Source organism: Meles meles, chromosome 12, assembly GCF_922984935.1.
Source record: "Meles meles chromosome 12, mMelMel3.1 paternal haplotype, whole genome shotgun sequence".
In the NCBI taxonomy this organism is placed as follows: domain Eukaryota; kingdom Metazoa; phylum Chordata; class Mammalia; order Carnivora; family Mustelidae; genus Meles; species Meles meles.
In genome coordinates this window covers 30,295,811-30,313,207 of record NC_060077.1, presented here as the reverse complement: position 1 = coordinate 30,313,207, position 17,397 = coordinate 30,295,811, and the positions used below count along the sequence as shown (strand labels likewise).

Genomic DNA, 17,397 nt, shown 5'->3' with positions numbered 1-17,397 from the left:
TTGATTTTGGCTCAGGTCATGATCTCAAGGTTGTGAGTTGAGCCTTGCATCAGGCGCCGCCCTCAGTGCAAAATCTGCTTGAGATTTTCTCCCCCTCCCCTCCTCTCCCTCCACTCATGTGCATTTGCACTCACACAGTCTCTCTCTCTCAAATAAATAAATATATAAATGTTAAAAAAAATCAACTGGATTTAATACAACTTAGAAAATAAATATGATAAAATTATCAATAATAATAGTTGATGAATTCAATACTCCATTCTCAATAGTGAATGAAACAAGATAGAAGATTGTGAAGGAAGTAGAGAACTTGAATGGTGCTGTAAACCAATGGACCTACTAGATATATACACAGAACACTCCACACAATGACCACAGAATACATAATCTTTTTTCTTTTAATTTCTTTTTCTTCTTCTTTTTTTTTTTTTTAGTAATCTCTACACCCAAAGTGGAGCTCAAACTCACAACCCCAAGGTCAAGAGTTGCATGCTCTTCTGACTGAACCAGCCAGACACCCTGGAATACACATTTCTTCTCAGGTGCTCATGGAATATTCGCCAGGATAGATCATCTGTTAGGTCACAAAATAAATCTCAATGAATTTAAACAGTTTGAAGTCATATCATGTATGTTCTTGGAACATAATGGAGTGAAATTAGAAAGTAACAGAAAGAAAAACTAGAAAGTTCACAAATACCTGGAAATTAAACAGTATATTCTTAAACAACCATACCCATCCCGTTCCCTCCTCATGCTCTCTCTCTCCATCCCTCCCCTCTCTCCTGCTCTCTTGCTCCCTCATGCTTTCAAATAAATAAAAATCTTAAAAAAAAAAAAAACAAACAAACACCAAGCCTTTACAAAGTCTTCCAAAAAAAAAAAGAAGAAGAAGAAGAAGAAGAAGAAGAAGAAGAAGAAGAAGAAGAAGAAGAAGAAGAAGAAGAAGAAGAAGAAGAAACATTTCCCATCTGATTCTGTTGTTACCAGATGGAGAATTGGTTCTGAACTCAGGTTTTCCTTCTGGAAGCTTGAAAATCAATACTTGAGACACAAGTGATGGTGGGAAAGGAGATGTTGCTTTATTCAGGAAGCTGGGAACCTGAGAAGATGGTAGACAAACATCTCATAGATCATCCAGGTGAAGCCATAGGGTTTTAAATGGGAAGGCAGGGGAAGAGGGAGGGGGGTTACATGGAGGTGACTCAGGCACCCAGATGGCAAGTCTTATGTGGACATCACCCTGAACAAACTTGCTGGCATCACTGGCAGCTGTTTTGGAGTGTAGTCAGTCTTTATCTTTCAGGAGAAAGGTTTGGTCCTTCACTCCTCATGGCCAGTGGTCTGCAAATTTCAAGGAAAGTTCTGCTACAGATCAAGGAATTTAGGTCAGCAACCAAGGAGTGCATAGGCTTGAAGACTGACTGATTGGAGTGCTATTATACTAGGAAGTCAGCATGACCCTGAGATCAAAGCCAAGAAAAAGAGCACAAGAAAATAAAATTACATGGCAACACCCCTTCTAAATGCAGGTGCAAAAATTCTCAACAAAATACCAGCAAATCATATCCACGGCATATTAAAAGGATTACACATTGTGACCAGGAATGCAAGAGCAGTTCAACACAGGAAAATCAATCAATATAACACACAATGGTAATAGAATAAAGAACAAAAATCCCATGATTATCTTAATAGATGCAGAAACAGCATTTGATGAAATCCAACACCCTCTCAAGATAGAATTTCTCAACAAAGAGTAGAAGGGAACTTCCTCAATTTGATAAAGGGCATCTATGAAAAACTTACAGCTAACAACACACTTGGTGGTGAAAGACTGAAAGTTGCCCCCCGCCCCTATCAGGAACATAAAAGGATGTTCGGGGTCAACAGAGGGACAGACTAGACTGAGTACCCTTCCTCACAGAGCTATGTGGGAAATTAAAACTGTCTGATAGCATGACATCAGTGCAATTCTGCCCTACTCCCCAGTTTCTTTATTTTCCTAGCTTTATTGAGGAACAATTGATGAATAAAAATTGTATGTATTGGGCGCCTGGGTGGCTCAGTCGTTAAGTGTCTGCCTTCTGCTCAGGTCATGATCCCAGGGTCCTGGGATCGAGTCCCACATCGGGCTCTGCTCGGCGGGAAGCCTGCTTCTTCCTCTCCCACTCCCCTTGCTTGTGTTCCCTCCCTAGCTGTGTCTCTGTCAAATAAATAAATAAAATCTTTAAAAAATTTTATGTACTTTAAGCCTATAGCGTGATGCTTTGATATACACATACATTGTGAAATGATGACCACAATCAAGCTAACAAACATATCCACCATCTCACATAGTAGCCATTTTGTCATTGTGGTTGAGAACAAAGGGGGTGTACTCTGTTAGCAAATGTCAAGTGTACCATCCAGTACTGTTAACTACAGTCACCATGCTGTACATTAGATCCCTGGAACTTTTTCGTCTTGCATATCTAAAACTTTGTACCCTTTGATCAACAGTTACCCATCCCCCCATCCCCTGGTAATCATCTAGTGCCTGCTTCTAAGGGTTCCTTTTTTTTGATTCCACATACACATGAGATTATGCAGTATTCGTCTATCTGTGTCTAGTTTGTTTTACTTAGCATAGTGACCTCCAGGTTCATCCCTGTTGTTTCCAATGACAAGATTACCTTTTTTTTTTTTTTTAAGATTTTATTTTAAGTCATCTCTACACCAGTGTGGAAATTGAGTTTACAATCCCAAGGTCAAGAGTTGCATGCTTTACTGACCGAGCCGGCCAGGTGTCCCAAGATTATTTTCTCTTTAAGCCTGAATAATAATCTGTGTGTGTATGTGTATGTGTGTATATATATTCCATAATACTATATCTACAATGGAATCTATATATCTGTAATGGAATATCTATCTATGTCTCCTAACATCACTAAAATGGAATCTGGAGGCCAGAGGGGGGACCTCTCATGCCATAGCACTTGATGTCAATTATAGGGAGAGTTGTCAATTACAGACCTCAACAGGAAAAGATGTCCAGTGTTGCTCCTATAAGAAATTCATTACCCCAGGGGCACCTGGGGTCTCAGTCAGTTAATTGTCTGCCTTTGGCTCAGGTCATGATCCTGGGGTCCTGGGATCGAGCCCTGCTTTGGGATCCTTGCTCAGTGGGAAACCGGCTTCTCCCTCTCCTCCCTGCTCGTGCTCTTGCTATCTCTGTCTGTCTCTCTCAAATAAAAAGAAGGAAAGAAATCCATTACCCCAGTAACACTGGGGTAATGAGACCCTGACCACCCTGAATTCTTGTTTTTCTCTATTGGACTCTCATTCAAAACAACCCCTCTCAACGTCTTCTTTCTTAATAAAATACTGTTCCTCCCTATCACTTGTGGGATTTGCCTGTAGTTTTTGCCCTAGCTTGCAAGTCCTGAGTTGCAGTTCTCTGCTATTCCTGAATAAACCAATTTTTGCTAGTAAAAAAACTTCTATTTTGAAGGTCAACAATTTCTAGCAAGCTCATGGTCAAGGCTGCTGCTGCTGCTCTAAGGGCCACAATGTGAGTAACAAGTACTAAATCATGTAAACTCTTTAATGCGAAAGCATTTTTTTTTCCTGAAGATATTTAAATGCACCTATGTTCCTTGCCAAAGATGGTAGTGGTTTAAATGTCAAGAAGGTGGGATGCCCCAGAAGAGCAACTGGCCCTCCTGTCACCAGGTACTCCTGTCACTGCCTGGAGCAATGCCCTATCTGACTTTCTGTGCTCTTTGGACCCCTTGGCCAGGACTAGCTACAAATGAAAGTGAGAAGCACCTTGATCAAAGATTATTAAGAAATTGAAGATGGCAAGAGCAAAGCATTAAAGCAACTGTGGGACTCATTTATATGTGGGTGGGGGGACTGGGCAGTTGCACAGGTTGCACACCTATGAAGCCTTGGGAGGTGTGGCAGACAGACTCTAAACTGATCCCCCGGGGTGCCTAGGTGGCTCAGTTGGTGAAGTGTCTGCCTTCGGCTCAAGTCATGATCTCAGGGTCCTGGGATCGAGTCCCGCACTGGGCTCCCTGCTCAGTGGGGAGCCTGTTTCTCCCTTTCCTTCTACTTTTACCCCCTGCTTGTGCTCTCTCACTCACTGTGTCAAATAAATACATAAAATCTTAAAAAAAAAAAAAAAAAAAAGAACCGACCCTCCCCTCCAATGACCTTAGATGATATTCACATCTTTCTATAATTCCTTCCCCTCAAGTGTGTCCAGGGCCCATGATTTGCTTCTGAGTCACAGAAAGTGACAAAGGTGATGGAATGTCACTTCTGAGATTATGTTTCATTATACAAGACTCTATCTTGCTAGCAGACTGGTTCTAGAAGCTCTCTCCCTTGCTGGCTTTGAAGAACTGAGCAACCATGTTAGGAGGTCCCTGGGGCAAGGAGCTGAGAATGGCCAGCAAGAAGACAGGACCCTCAGTCCAATCACGGCAAGGAAATGAATTTGACCAAAAACCCGAGTGAACTTGGAAGTGGATCCTTCCCCATTTGAGCCTTAGATGAGAACCCAGTCCTGGCTGGCACTTGGAATGCAACCTTCCTGAGGACCCAGTGAACCCAGGCCCATACCCCTGATCCACAGAAAGTGTAAGATAATAAACATGTGTTGTTTTAAGCCGTTAAGTTCATGGTAATTTGTTATGTAGAAATAATTAATGAATACAGATGGTCTTTCTAACTCTCTAAAGCTCTCAGGTGGAAGGTGCCTTGCAGGTGGTCTGGCTTGTTTCACCCTCACTCTGCCTCCCCAGGTTCCCTGGGAGACTGCACTTCTGAGACTGCTCTGAGCACGGGTTGGGAGCATTCTGTCTAAAGGGCCTTGATCTCTTTTTCCATAAAATAATAAATCCTTCAGTCTCTTGTGAGTTATGTGACTCAGATCCTAAGAAAATGATTTATCCTGGAATATGAACCAAATTAGGTTTTGAGCCTTCAAGATTGAGGCTGAGCCCTAGAGAGGACCTTGCCCAGCTCCTCCTGGGGGAATGCCGTCCTCCTGGGGGTCAGAGGGAAATGGGGATCAAGTAACTGACCTCCTCTGAGGGTCTAGCCCCTTTTTCAAACTTCAACGTCTGATATCTGAAGTTCTTGTCCTTCCTTAATTTTTTTTTTCAGTTGAGAATCATTATTACCAACATTTGCTTTCTTTGCAAAGAGTTTTCTTACTGTGTAGAAAACGTTTTGTTCTTGTGGATGCAAGTTCAGTTGGACTTATGTTAGGAAATGACACCGATGCCATTTCACCAGCGAGGTGGCATGCTCTGGGGGGATACCCGGGTGGTAAGGAACAGGCCTGAAATTAGGGCTTAGCAGGTGAATCCGGGCATGATGACTTGTAAGCGCCCTGTAGCTCTCTAGCCTCCCCATTATTTTCTCTATCTATCTACCTATTTATTATTGAGATATAATTGACACTGTGGAAGTTTAAGGTGTACAGCCTGTTGAATTGATACATTTATACATTGTAACATGAGCTAACAGTCTATTAGGTCACCTAATTACTATTTCTTTTTTTGTAGGGAGAATAATTAAGATTAGCCTCTTAGCAACTTTGAAATTGTACTACAGTTGTTGTCTATATTGTTGACGACCAACGTTGTTGACTAATAATCATTATGTTGTGATAGATCTCCACAACTTATTTATCTCTTGTTGCAAGTTTGTACCCTTACCCATTTTTCCAGTTTCCCCACCTCCCAGCCTTTGGTAACCACCATTCTACTTGGTCTCTATGAGTTTGACTTTTTTTTTAGATTTCATAAATAAGTGTGATTACGCCGTATTTGTCTTTCCCTGTTGAACCTATCTCACTCAGCATACTGCCCTCAAGATCCGCTCGGGTGTCAGGATCTCTGGAGTGTTCTTGAGAACATGGACTCTGGAGCCAGATTTCCTGGGTCCATGATCACTTTTTGCCTCAATCTCGACATCTCTAAAATGGAAATGATAGGAAATTCTGACAGCGACAACGTGGATGAACCTTGAAGACAGCATGGTAAGTGAAATAAGGTAGTCACGAAGGACTGGGGACCCTCCGCGGGACCCTTGGAGGAGAGACCTACGCGTCACCGCCCCGCCTGTTGGGCTCCGCGCTCCTGGTCTCAAACCCCTCAGACACGCCCTTGGCCGCTCCAGCGATTGGACCAAAATCCCGGTGTCCGGAGCCCGGAGTGGGTGCCCAGAGCCACCCAACCGGGAGTGGAGGCTGGTGGGGCGTGGCCCCAGGACACACTGTGTTCCTGGCTGCGCTGGGGTGTGTCGAGTCCCTGGGATCGCGAGTCCGGTCTGGCCGCCATGGGGCTGGAGCTTTACCTGGACATGCTGTCCCAGCCCTGCCGGGCGGTCTACATCTTTGCCAAGAAGAATCGCATACCCTTCGAGCTGCGCCGGGTGGACCTGCTCAAAGGTGGGCCCAGGCTTGGGTTTGGGAACCGAGAGATCGGGGAGGAACGGGGAGGCCAAATCTTGCTTAAGAGGACGCCCGGCGCCCACTCTTCTTGGGGCCATTGCTGAAAAAGGTGAGCCACCGAGGAGATCCGAGAGAGTCTGGTAATCAATTCCCCAAACTGGGCTCGGTCCCGCGGGATAGACGATGGGGCGCAGCCGAGGCCCAGTGAAGGGGTGGGGAGCTTGAGGAAAAAGAGAGACCCGGTGAACGAAAACAGGGTGCACCTGGACGTAGGGATAGAGGAGCTCCAGAAAAGAGATGGGGGCAGGAGCTGAGGGGTTAGGGGGCCGAGCATAGAGACTGGGGCAGAGCCCAGTCCCTCCTCTGTGGCCCCCCACTGCTGAAACTCTGCAACAGCCAGTCACCAGGGTCCCCACTTTCCAGCCCTGCGCTATGCATTGGCCCCATCTGCATTGGGGGGCCCTTTTCTGTCCCTACTTCTTAGGCATTGCCTTCTGCTTTCCCTTGTTCTCTGCCTGTTCTTCTGGGGCAGCCTGCTGGGAGGGCTCCCCCATCATGCTGGGGGCTTGAAGGGAGACTGCCGGGAGGCTGCGGGAACATGTTGAGCCCTGCACTCCTGAGCTGGAGGGTTTGTGTCTCTGGCAGGCTCCCAAGGCTCCAAGGACACAGCTGAGGGAAGCAGAACAGAGGTATAGCTCGGTGGGCAGATGGGGTAACTCTGCTTGGCTGAGCCTCCAACCCCCACTCCCCACCCCCACCCCCATCACTTTACCACCAAGGTTGGTCTCCCCCTTGCCTGCCTTTGTGCCTTTGAACTGGCCTGTCCCTCTGCCTGAATCTTCATCTTCTTAGAGTCTCCTGGGGGGATTTCCCACTTGGCCTCCCCAGGGATCATCTCTGCCCTGTATGGGGGACAGGGCATGGGGACAAAGGAACATCCCAGTCAGGATGCTAAATAAAGGGTGCAGAGCAGTGGGTTTTACTAGGAGAGCAGGGCAGGTGTGTCTAGTGAAGGCACAGTGTGAAGGGAGGGAGAAGGGAGGACAGTGGGTGTGTTGAGGCTAGAGTGTTAAGGCAATTGTGTATGGCTTCGAGGAGCTTCCGCCTGATCCTGGGGTAATGGGGAGCCACTGAAGACTGTTGAGCAGGATGGTGGATGATAAGCTTACATGCTCTTTTTTTTTTTTTTTTTTAAGATTTTATTTATTTATTTGTCAGAGAGAGAGAGAGAGCGCGAGCGAGCACAGGTAGACAGAGTGGCAGGCAGAGGGAGAAGCAGACTCCCTGCCGAGCAAGGAACCCGATGTGGGACTCGATCCCAGGATGCTGCTAGGATCATGACCTGAGCCGAAGGCAGCCACTTAACCAACTGAGCCACCCAGGCGTCCCTTACATGCTCTTTAGAAGCTTCTCTCTGACAGCATCTGCAGGAGTAGGAGCCACCCATACAAACTCAAGCAGGAGCCATGGGCCCAGGGGACTTGAGGCTGCATCTTTTGGGGGTTGTGGGTGGGACAAAAGTGTGACTGTTCCAGCTCCAGCAGAACCTAAAGGCAGGGCCAGTCCTGTATCCCCAGTGGCCTAGGGCAGGGTGAACAAGGGGACACAGAGGAGCTTGTTTGCAAGTAAATAGATACTGGGAGAAAGCCACTTCTCTGTGTTTGGTGGCCTTACCTTAGAGTCCACAGGGAAAGGGGCACCATAAGGAATCAGAGCTCCATTCGGGTGACTAGCCACCTCATTCTGGCAGCCTGGGGCATCCTGAATGTGAACTTATGAGGCCGAGGATGGTGTAGAGGTGTAGAGGTGGGTAGGGTGGGGTGGGGTAGGTGGGGTGGGGTGGGGTGGGTGGGGTGCATGTGAAGGCCCAGCTGAAGCATCACATCTTGCCCCTTGGTCTGTGGGTGGAGCTTGTGCCCAATGGGACTTGGCATGGCAGGGGCTCTCATGGTCCATTTTGCAACATTTGGCAGAATAGTGTCCTGCCCCTACCCAAGTGGCCCTCATTAGCCTTTGCCATGCAGGAGAGCACCTGGGGGCTGCAGAAGAACCATGGAATTGGGACCTGGACTTAGTAGGGAGGGGGTACAGGCTTCGCAGGGCTGTGTTTCCTTCCTCACCAACCATGATGGGCTCTCTGCAGGCCAGCACCTCAGCGATGCCTTTGCCCAGGTGAACCCCCTAAAGAAGGTGCCTGCTTTGAAGGATGGAGACTTCACCTTGGCTGAGAGGTGACTGGGACCCTGAGGCTGCCACCAAAACTCACTGGAACCATCTGGTCCATTTATTTTATTTACTTTTAAATTTTATTTACTTATTTTATTTTATTTACTTATTTATGTTAAAGAGAGAGAACTCAAGTGAGCAGTGAGGGGCAGAGGGAGAGGGAGAGAGAGAGTCCACAAGCAGACTCCCCACAGAACTCAGAGCCCCACACAGGGCTAGATCCCAGGACCCTGAGATCATGACCTGAGCTGAAACCAAGAGTCGGCCACTTAACTGACTGAGCTGCCCAGGTGCCCTTTAACCCTCTATTTTAGAGACAAAAAAACTAAACTCCTCAGAGGTGAAGGGTCCTTAGCCTAACATCCCATAGAGAGTCAGGGTTGGAACCCGGACCCAGGCCTGCCTGCTGGTCCAGTTCACAAGTAAGCATATTTTACTTCTGTACCCATCCTGTGTTTGTTGGCAAGCATACCCCAGAGCAGGGGCATAGGACAGGGAAGGGATGGCGCTCTGGCTCGAGATGGCCCATGGGCCTCTGGTCTACCCAGTGACTCCAAGTCTGGGCTTCAGCCTCCTTGGGTGGGCCTCACTCAAGGGAGGACTGTGAGGCATGTGGGTGTTTTACATCCCAACAGATCCCAAGAAGTGGAAACCTCCTTAGGGAAGTTCACACCGCCCCACCCCCATTCTGCTCCTTTTATCACCTATGTCACCCCTCCCATAACAAGGAGAACTTGAAGCTTTTGAACTTATCTCTGGAATCGTGAGATGGATGCATTCCCCCCAAGAATTCCCGGCATTACGTCAGTGTCATTTTCTTCTTTCTGCTGCTCTCTGCTGTCTTGGGTCCTTGTGTCACCCGGTGTTGAGCACCCATGGTGCCTGCCAGAGGCATCATGTGATTTCTGCATTTCTCTGTGTCTTTTCTCACCGTAAGGAGGTCTGTGACTCCTAGGGACCTGCAGCTGTCCCCAGAGGTGGTTTGAACAATTAGCTGGGAGGAAAAAGAGCTCCAGGGTATCTTGTACAGACAAGTGAGTTGTTAAGCCAAGACGTGGATACAGGACTCCTAATAGGGAACGGAGGTTTTCTGCCCTTACTGCCTGGGATGCACAACCCTTGGAGTAACCCAAGTTCCTGAAAGCTTTCTTATGGCTCCAAATTCATGCATCTCAGGGCCCTTCCAGATCCATGCCTGTCCCAACACCATGGTAGCCCTCATGACCTAGACCAGGAGGAGAGCTCCAGGTGCCTGGTCTGTTCTGCTGTTCCATGATTCTGCAGCAGCCCTAGTGTTTCCTACAGGGTGCTTTAGGGAGGACAAAGGGAAGACAGGAAAGCCTTTTTGAGCAGTCAGGCCATCTGAGGCTGGTCTGGGTGCCAGAGGATGAGAAGGGACGCAGACTGGGAAGAACTGAGCTTTAAGGGTTAGCTTTGATGGCATCTCCTCCAGGAAGCCCTCTGGCCCTCTGATCAGAGACTGACTCTGAACAGGATACTCTTGGCAGGATACTCTGCTGTGGGCTTTTGCCTGGTGCTAGGATGAGCTTGGGTGTTAGTCTGAGAAAGATTCTTAGTCCTGCCACCAACGGCTCTGTGCCCGGGGCAAGTCCCGTCAGTATTCTAAGCCTGACTTCCTTCTCTGGAGAATGAGGCAAAGACCTTGGCACATTGTCAGGAATATTAAAGAAGGGAATTTGATTAAGCCCCTAGCCTAGAGTCCTTCCTCCACCCATCATGTCCTCCCTCCCCTGCAGTGTGGCCATCCTGCTCTACCTGACCCGGAAGTATAAAGTCCCTGACCACTGGTACCCCCAAGATGTACAGGCCCGCGCCCTTGTGGATGAGTATCTGGCATGGCAGCACACGACCCTGCGGAGAAGCTGCCTCCGGGCCCTGTGGCACAAGGTGAGGCCCTGAGGGCATTGCCCCAAAGGGGCGAAAGCACCATCATATTCTTTTCTGTTTGGATAGTCTCTGTTGACCTAACTTTGACTCGATAATTCTTTCTTCTGTTGTGCCCACGTTGCTATTAAGCCCATCTAACACAGTCTTCATTTTAGACTTTGGTAAGGGAAAATCTGTGTTCTCAGGTGGTCAGCTGAGTCAGCAAAGGAGTCCCAGCCACTGGCCCAGGGCTCTTCCAGGTTCTTCTCTCTGCCCTGCTTCCATGCATGCGCCAAAAGTACCAAGTATGTGGAAATAGAAGGGTATAAATTACCCCTTTTGTCTGTGCTCAGGGCTCAGACCTTTGGAGATCACTCTCCTCTGAGCCAGTAGGTGTTAAATAAACTCTGATCCTCCAAAGTCTCCAAAAGATCGCCGGGTGGTTCTTCCATCAGGACCCAATCCAGGTTCTGTAACAACCTGTATTTTTCAGTTCTAGAAATTCCATTTGCTTCTTTTTAAAATCTCCTTTTCTGTGCTGAAATGCACCATCTGTTTACCCATTTGGTCCATCTTTTCTTCTAAATTCTTGGACATATTTATAATAGTTACTTTAAAGTCTTTGCAGCTAATTTTCATACCTTTGTCCCCTGTGGGTCTATTTCTGTTGGCCATTTTTTATCCTCCTGATTATGGGTCACACTTCCTTCTTTTTTTTGCACGTCTTATGGTATGCTAGACATTATGTTCAAAAAAAGGTAGAGAGGCATATGGGTGGCTCAGTCATGATCTCTGGGGTCCTGGGATTAAGCCCCTTGCTCAGCAGGAAGCCTGCTTCTCCCCTTCTCTCTTACTGCCACTCCCCCTGCTTATGCTCTCTTGCTCTCTCTCTCTCCCGCTCTGTGTCAAATAAATAAATAAAATCTTAAAGAAAGAAAAAAAAGAGTCACATGCTCTTCCATCTGAGCTAGCCAAGTGCCCCTGTATGGTTCCAGTTATATGAAATTCCTATTCTGTTCATAAAGACAAAAAAGTAGAAGGATGGCTGTGAGGGGTCAGGGGAGGAGGGAATGGGAAGTTGTTTAATGGGGTCAGAGTTTCAGTTTGGGATGATGAATGAGTTCTGGAGATGGATGGTGCCCTTACCCAACCCCTGAGTCTAGGTTCTTGAGTCACAGAAATGAACATGGAACTTTAGAGAAAGAAAACAGGTTTTTATTAGAGATAGCTTGTATAAAAGGGGGCCAGCAAGAAAAGAGGAATGTCGCTACACCGTCCCTACGGTAGGAGGCTTAGAAAGGCCCTTTTCTGAAGGGTGAGGGGCTGGAAGTGGGGAAGCATCCTTCAGTCCCACAGTCATTATCTAGTGGGCGTCACTTTTTAGTGGACACGAGACAATCACAAGATGCTTTTCTTCATGGTCGACATTCTTTTAGGGCTCCTGGAAAATAGAAATACTTGTGCAAGCAGGCTTTAAATTGTTACTTCTAATTTTGCCCAGACAACCATTCCTGCCTTATGGCTCTTACCTCTCATTCATTCTCTTTCCCAGAAGAAGGTGTTTGTCTCTAAACTTATGGACATTTTTTTTTAAGATTTTATTTATTTATTTGACAGAGAGAGAGAGAGTTCACAATAGGAAGAGAGGCAGGCAGAGAGAAGGGGAAGCAGGCTGCCTGCTGAGGACCCTGAGATCGGGGCTTGATCCCAGGACCCTGAGATCATGACCTGAGCCAAAGGCAGAAGCTTAACTCACTGAGCCACCCAGGCACCCCAGCTTATGGAAATTTTTAACCCTTGTCTCAGACCAGGGACTTCCATAGGAATTAAGTAAGTCCCTCTTGCTTTCCCTAGACTATCTCAGCAGTGGTGGTTGTACAAGAGTGTGAATGTGCTTAGTGCCATGAAACTGTACACTTAAAAATGGTTAAGATGGGAAATTTTATTACACATTTCTTACCATAATTAAAAATAAAAAAATTATGGTTAACATGTAATCGGTAGAAAAATCATTAATGCACTATTCTGCATTCTTTTCTTGCACTAAGTCTTCAGAATCCCATGTGTGTTATGCATATACCCCACAACTCAGCTAGGACTAGCCACATTTTAAGAGCTCACTAGCAGCTACCATATCAGACAGCATAGGTTTAGGCTTTTTTTCTTCTTCATTTTTTTGTCTTTTATTTTCTATTTTTAAAAGTTCTATAACTCTTTGATGGCTTTAAGGAAAGATAAGATCATTTTCTTTCCACCATTGTTATGATGGGAGCTATGGTTTTTGTGACATTGATGTCCTAATCAGAAGCAAGATTCCTCATTTTTTTTTTTAAAGATTATTTATTTATTTATTTGACAGATAGAGATCACAAGTAGGCAGAGAGGCAGGCAGAGAGAGAGAGGAGGAAACAGGCTTCTCGCTGAACAGAGAGCCCGACGTGGGGCTCGATCCCAGGACCCCGGGATCATGACCTGAGCCGAAGGTAGAGGCTTTAACCCACTGAGCCACCCAGGTGCCCCAAGATTCCTAATTTTTTAAAGTGTATGGATGGGGGCGCTGGGGTGGCTCAGTCGGTTAAGCATCTGCCTTCGGCTCAGGTCATGATCCCGGGGTCCTAGGATTGAGCCCTACATCATGCTCCCTGCTCAGCGAGCAGTCTGCTTCTCCCTCTCCTTCCGCCCCACCCCATACTCTCTCTCTCTCAAATAAATAAATAAAATATTTAAAAAAACAATAAAGTGTATTGCTAATTGTGGGTCATGAGCTTTATTTCTCTGTTTCCTGTCATTTCTTATATAAAACAGAAACAGAGGACAAACTTTCAAAAGACCTCTCCCTTGCCCTCACTCCTTCCTGAGAGGCCGTTCTGCTCTGGGATCTGGTGGGAGTCCTTCCAGTTTACAATTTTATACATTATTACACTTAGTTGTCATCATAAGCAAAATAAAGTCATGCTTTGCATGTTTAAAATTTTATATAAATGCTCTCATATCGCTCTGCATTGTGCATTTTTCTGTATTGCTGTGGGTGTATCTAATTTATCCATTTTAACTACGCTACAGTAATTCATTATATAAATAAACCGCAATGTACTTATTACCCTAGTATGATCTGTTATATTTAAAGAGGAAAAAAACCGCTCTTCCAAACCCTGCAAATTATGGATCAACCAAATTGAAACAGAAGGAAAATGGTAGATAATCTCTGGCAGGGGCGAGGCCAATAAAAAATGAGGGAGGAGGGCTAGCTGGGGTTGTGCAAACTGAGAGCTCATTGTGCCCTCCTGACGCAGTGGCTTCTCCCCAGCATCAGCCTTAGATACTGAGCAGGCATACCCTGTGGCCAGCACCCTTTATATGGAAAAGAAGCTAGAGGGGCACCTGATTGCCTGTTGGTTAAACCTCTGCCTTTGGCTCAGGTCATGATCCCAGGATTCTGGGATCAGGATAGAGCCCTGCGCTGGGCTCCCTGCTCAGCAGGGAGTCTGCTTCCCGGCTGCCCTTCTACTCACTTGTGCTTGCTCTTTGTCTGCCTCAAATAAATAAGTAAAATCTTAAAAAAAAAAAAAAAGCTGGAAATCTGGACTCTTACATATGAAATGCCCCCATTTTTAAATGTCAGCAACTGATCCATATTTTAATTTTAATTTTAATTTTTGTTTGTTTGTTTGTTTGTTTGTTTGTTTTAGAGAGAGAGGTGGGAGGGGAGGGATGCAGAGAGAGAGAGAGAATCCTAAGCAGTCTCCATGCCTATTGTGCAGCCCGATGTGGGGCTCAGTCCCATGATCCTATGATGATGACCCGAGCTGAGATCAAGAGTTGGACATTTGGGGCACCTGGGTGGCTCAGTGGGTTAAAATCTCTGCTTTCGGCTCAGGTCATGATCTCAGGGTCCTGGGATCGAGTCCCACACCGGCTCTCTGCTTGGCAGGGAGCCTGCTTCTCCCTCTCTCTGTGCCTGCCTCTCTGACTACTTGTGATCTCTGTCAAATTAAAAACAAAACAAAACAAAACAAAACAAAAAAAACCACCTTAAAAAAAAAAAAAAGAGTTGCACATTTAACTGACTGAGCCACCCAGGCGCCCCCTGATCCATATTCTTAAAAAACTCTGTAGTCAGGGCGCCTGGGTGGCTCAGTGGGTTAAGCCGCTGCCTTCGGCTCAGGTCATGATCTCAGGGTCCTGGGATCGAGTCCCGCATCGGGCTCTCTGCTCGGCAGGGAGCCTGCTTCCCTCTCTCTCTCTCTCTCTCTGCCTGCCTCTCTGCCTACTTGTGATCTCTGTCAAATAAATAAATAAAATCTTTAAAACAAAACAAAACAAAACAAAACAAAAAAACTCTGTAGTCAAAGGAGAGCCATTAGCTCAGGGCTGGCCTCCAGGGCACCTGTGAGAGACTGCTGATTCTATCTACCTTGTATGGGGGAGGAAACTGAAGCCCGAAGCCAGGGCTCATGTACAATCCTAGTCATATTGATCTGAGTCCCAGGCTCCCCCAAGCAACTTAACGAAACGAAGCATGAAGCATTCTTCCCTTGCTCCTCGTCCACTGTACCTCCCTATGGCTCTGCCAGCCATGAGGCTGTTGATGGCTTCCCCCTAAAACACCTTCCTCCCAGATCCTGGACACTACCCTTTCCTAGCCCTCCTCCTTAGTTCCTGGTAGCTCGCTGTCAGAAAATGTCTATTCTACTCTTGGCTTAGTCTTTTCTTAGCTGTGCCATCTTAGGCAACTGACTGTCCCTCTCACTGACTGTCCCACCTTCCCATTTATAAAGAGAGTCATGTACTATTATTCTTATAATATAGATGAGGAAATTGAGGCTCAGAGGGTTTAGGTATTTTATTTTAGGCCACATGCTTTGTAAGTGGCAGAGTGGAAACCTTGTAAGCCCATCCTAATTATTTACCCAGTAAGAGGTACTGACTTTACATTCATGGGAAAGAGGTTATAACATAGACTGTCCCTAGGCTAACCGCCTACTTCCAAAGTATGAAACTCATTGTTCAAGTCCCCCGAGTCATTCTCAAAGGGGTCTGAGTCATTCTCAAAGGGGTTTGAGTCTTGTCAGATGCCCCCTGAGGCTCAGCCATCAGAGGCAGGAATATTTCTGGAAACAGTGGTCCTTTGGGAATTTCCCTGTAGGCCCCGCCCAGCCTTCGAAGACAGGTGTATAGAACCAGAAAGCAGCTCAAACTGGGGTGGGGGAGGCACACTTGCCTTCCTGCTCCTGAGGCTGGGCTGGCCCCTAACTGCCTACCGTGCCTCCCCGCCTCCAGGTGATGTTCCCTGTTTTCCTGGGTGAGCCAGTGTCTCCTGAGATGCTGGCAGCCACGCTGGCTGAGTTGGATGTGACCGTGCAGTTGCTTGAGGACAAGTTCCTCCAAAACAAGGCCTTTCTCATCGGGCCCCACATCTCACTGGCTGATCTGGTGGCCATCACAGAGCTGATGCATGTGAGTGCTATGGATAGGCCGGCTTGCTAGGCGGGGAGGGCTCCGGGTAGTCGCTGAATTCTTGCTCACACTGCCCCCACCTGGCTATGGGCCATACTTATGTGTGGAAACCTCTTCTGGGGCTCTGGGACCCCCAAACCAGGCAGAGGCTGCCATCCTTGACCTTACCTTCCACCCCAATCCTGTTTCCTTTCTCCCTGCAGCCTGTGGGTGCTGGTTGCCAAGTCTTCGAAGGTCGACCCAAGCTGGCTGCATGGCGCCTGCGTGTGGAGGCAGCAGTGGGAGAGGATCTCTTCCAGGAGGCCCATGAGGTCATCATGAAGGCCAAGGAGTCCCCACCTGCAGACCCCACTGTAAAGCAGAAGCTAATGCCTGCAGTACTGGCCATGATTGGTTGAGCCAGGAAGACCTGTCCCTGCACTTGCCCTTGGCAGTTCACAAAGCACGTTCATTTCCAATGTCCCAGGGGAGGCAGGCTCAGAGGACTGTAGTGATTTGCCCGAGTGCCACTGCACCTATGCTCCCCTGGTTAGACCCCTACACCCACACCATCTTGCACAGCTGCCTAAAAGCCACAGTGAGAATGGAATAGCCAGATCTCATCTCCTTTAATCACTGCATTTCGTTTTCAGTTTGGGAAATAAACCTGGGCTAAGCCTGAGCCTACTCTTCTAGCTCGGATGTGTGATTTATTTGACCTGTCTTGGCCCTGGTCTTGGTCTGCATCAGAAAGACAAGCCCTCTTCTGGGGCCCTGTGGGTCAGCTTCCCCATAATGGTTGCCAAGAGTGAAATTACAAATGCCCTCTACTTTTCTAATTCTCAGAGAAAGTGATTTGTCCTACAGCATAGGGATCAGCAGGCATCCCACATGTGACTATAGGCATGGTCATCAATCAGTTGGCTGGGCCAACCTCCCAGGACATGGCCCTCTGACATCAAGTACTGTAGCTCAGGAGTCCTGCTTCTGTTTGCCGAATTGATCAGGAGGGGCAAAGCCAATCAGTAGCTCTCCCGGACAGGAATCAGTCATGCAGGGCCTTGAAGGCCATGCCTATGATCTGTAAACCATAAATAGGCAGAGTGTGCTCAGATTGCATTTCTTTATTTCTTTATATTTTAAGTAGGTTTCACACTGGCTGTAGGGCTTGAACTCATGATCCTGAGATTAAGGGCTGCGTGCTCTACTGACTGAGCCAGCCAGACACCCCACCAGATTGTATTTAAAATTAATATTCTGGGGGAGCCTGGGTGGCTCAGTCATTGAGTGTCTGCCTTCGGCTCTGGTCATGATCCCAGGATCCTGGGATCCAGGCCTGCATCGGCTCCCTGCTCCTCCAGGGAAGGCTGCTTCATCCTCTCCCACTCCCCCTGCTT

The 17,397-nt window shown here is 47.2% G+C and overlaps 1 protein-coding gene across 8 annotated transcripts; it reads left to right on the top strand.

Annotated features, from left to right (window-relative positions):
- The first annotated feature begins 6,262 nt into the window (after nt 1-6,262).
- LOC123954365 (glutathione S-transferase theta-1) lies at nt 6,263-16,695 on the top strand. Of its 8 annotated transcripts, none has more exons than XM_046025484.1 (5): nt 6,270-6,448; nt 8,595-8,682; nt 10,435-10,585; nt 15,845-16,021; nt 16,225-16,695. In XM_046025484.1, the coding sequence occupies exons 1-5, from the start codon at nt 6,337-6,339 to the stop codon at nt 16,417-16,419; spliced, it is 723 nt and encodes a 240-aa protein (XP_045881440.1). In that variant the 5' UTR covers nt 6,270-6,336; the 3' UTR covers nt 16,420-16,695. The 8 variants fall into 8 exon arrangements, with proteins under 8 accessions (XP_045881446.1, XP_045881440.1, XP_045881447.1 ...); XM_046025485.1 differs by lacking the exon at nt 8,595-8,682 and adding an exon at nt 9,615-9,711 and having other exon boundaries at nt 6,314-6,448; XM_046025492.1 differs by having other exon boundaries at nt 6,448-6,560.
- The last annotated feature ends 702 nt before the right edge of the window (nt 16,696-17,397 follow it).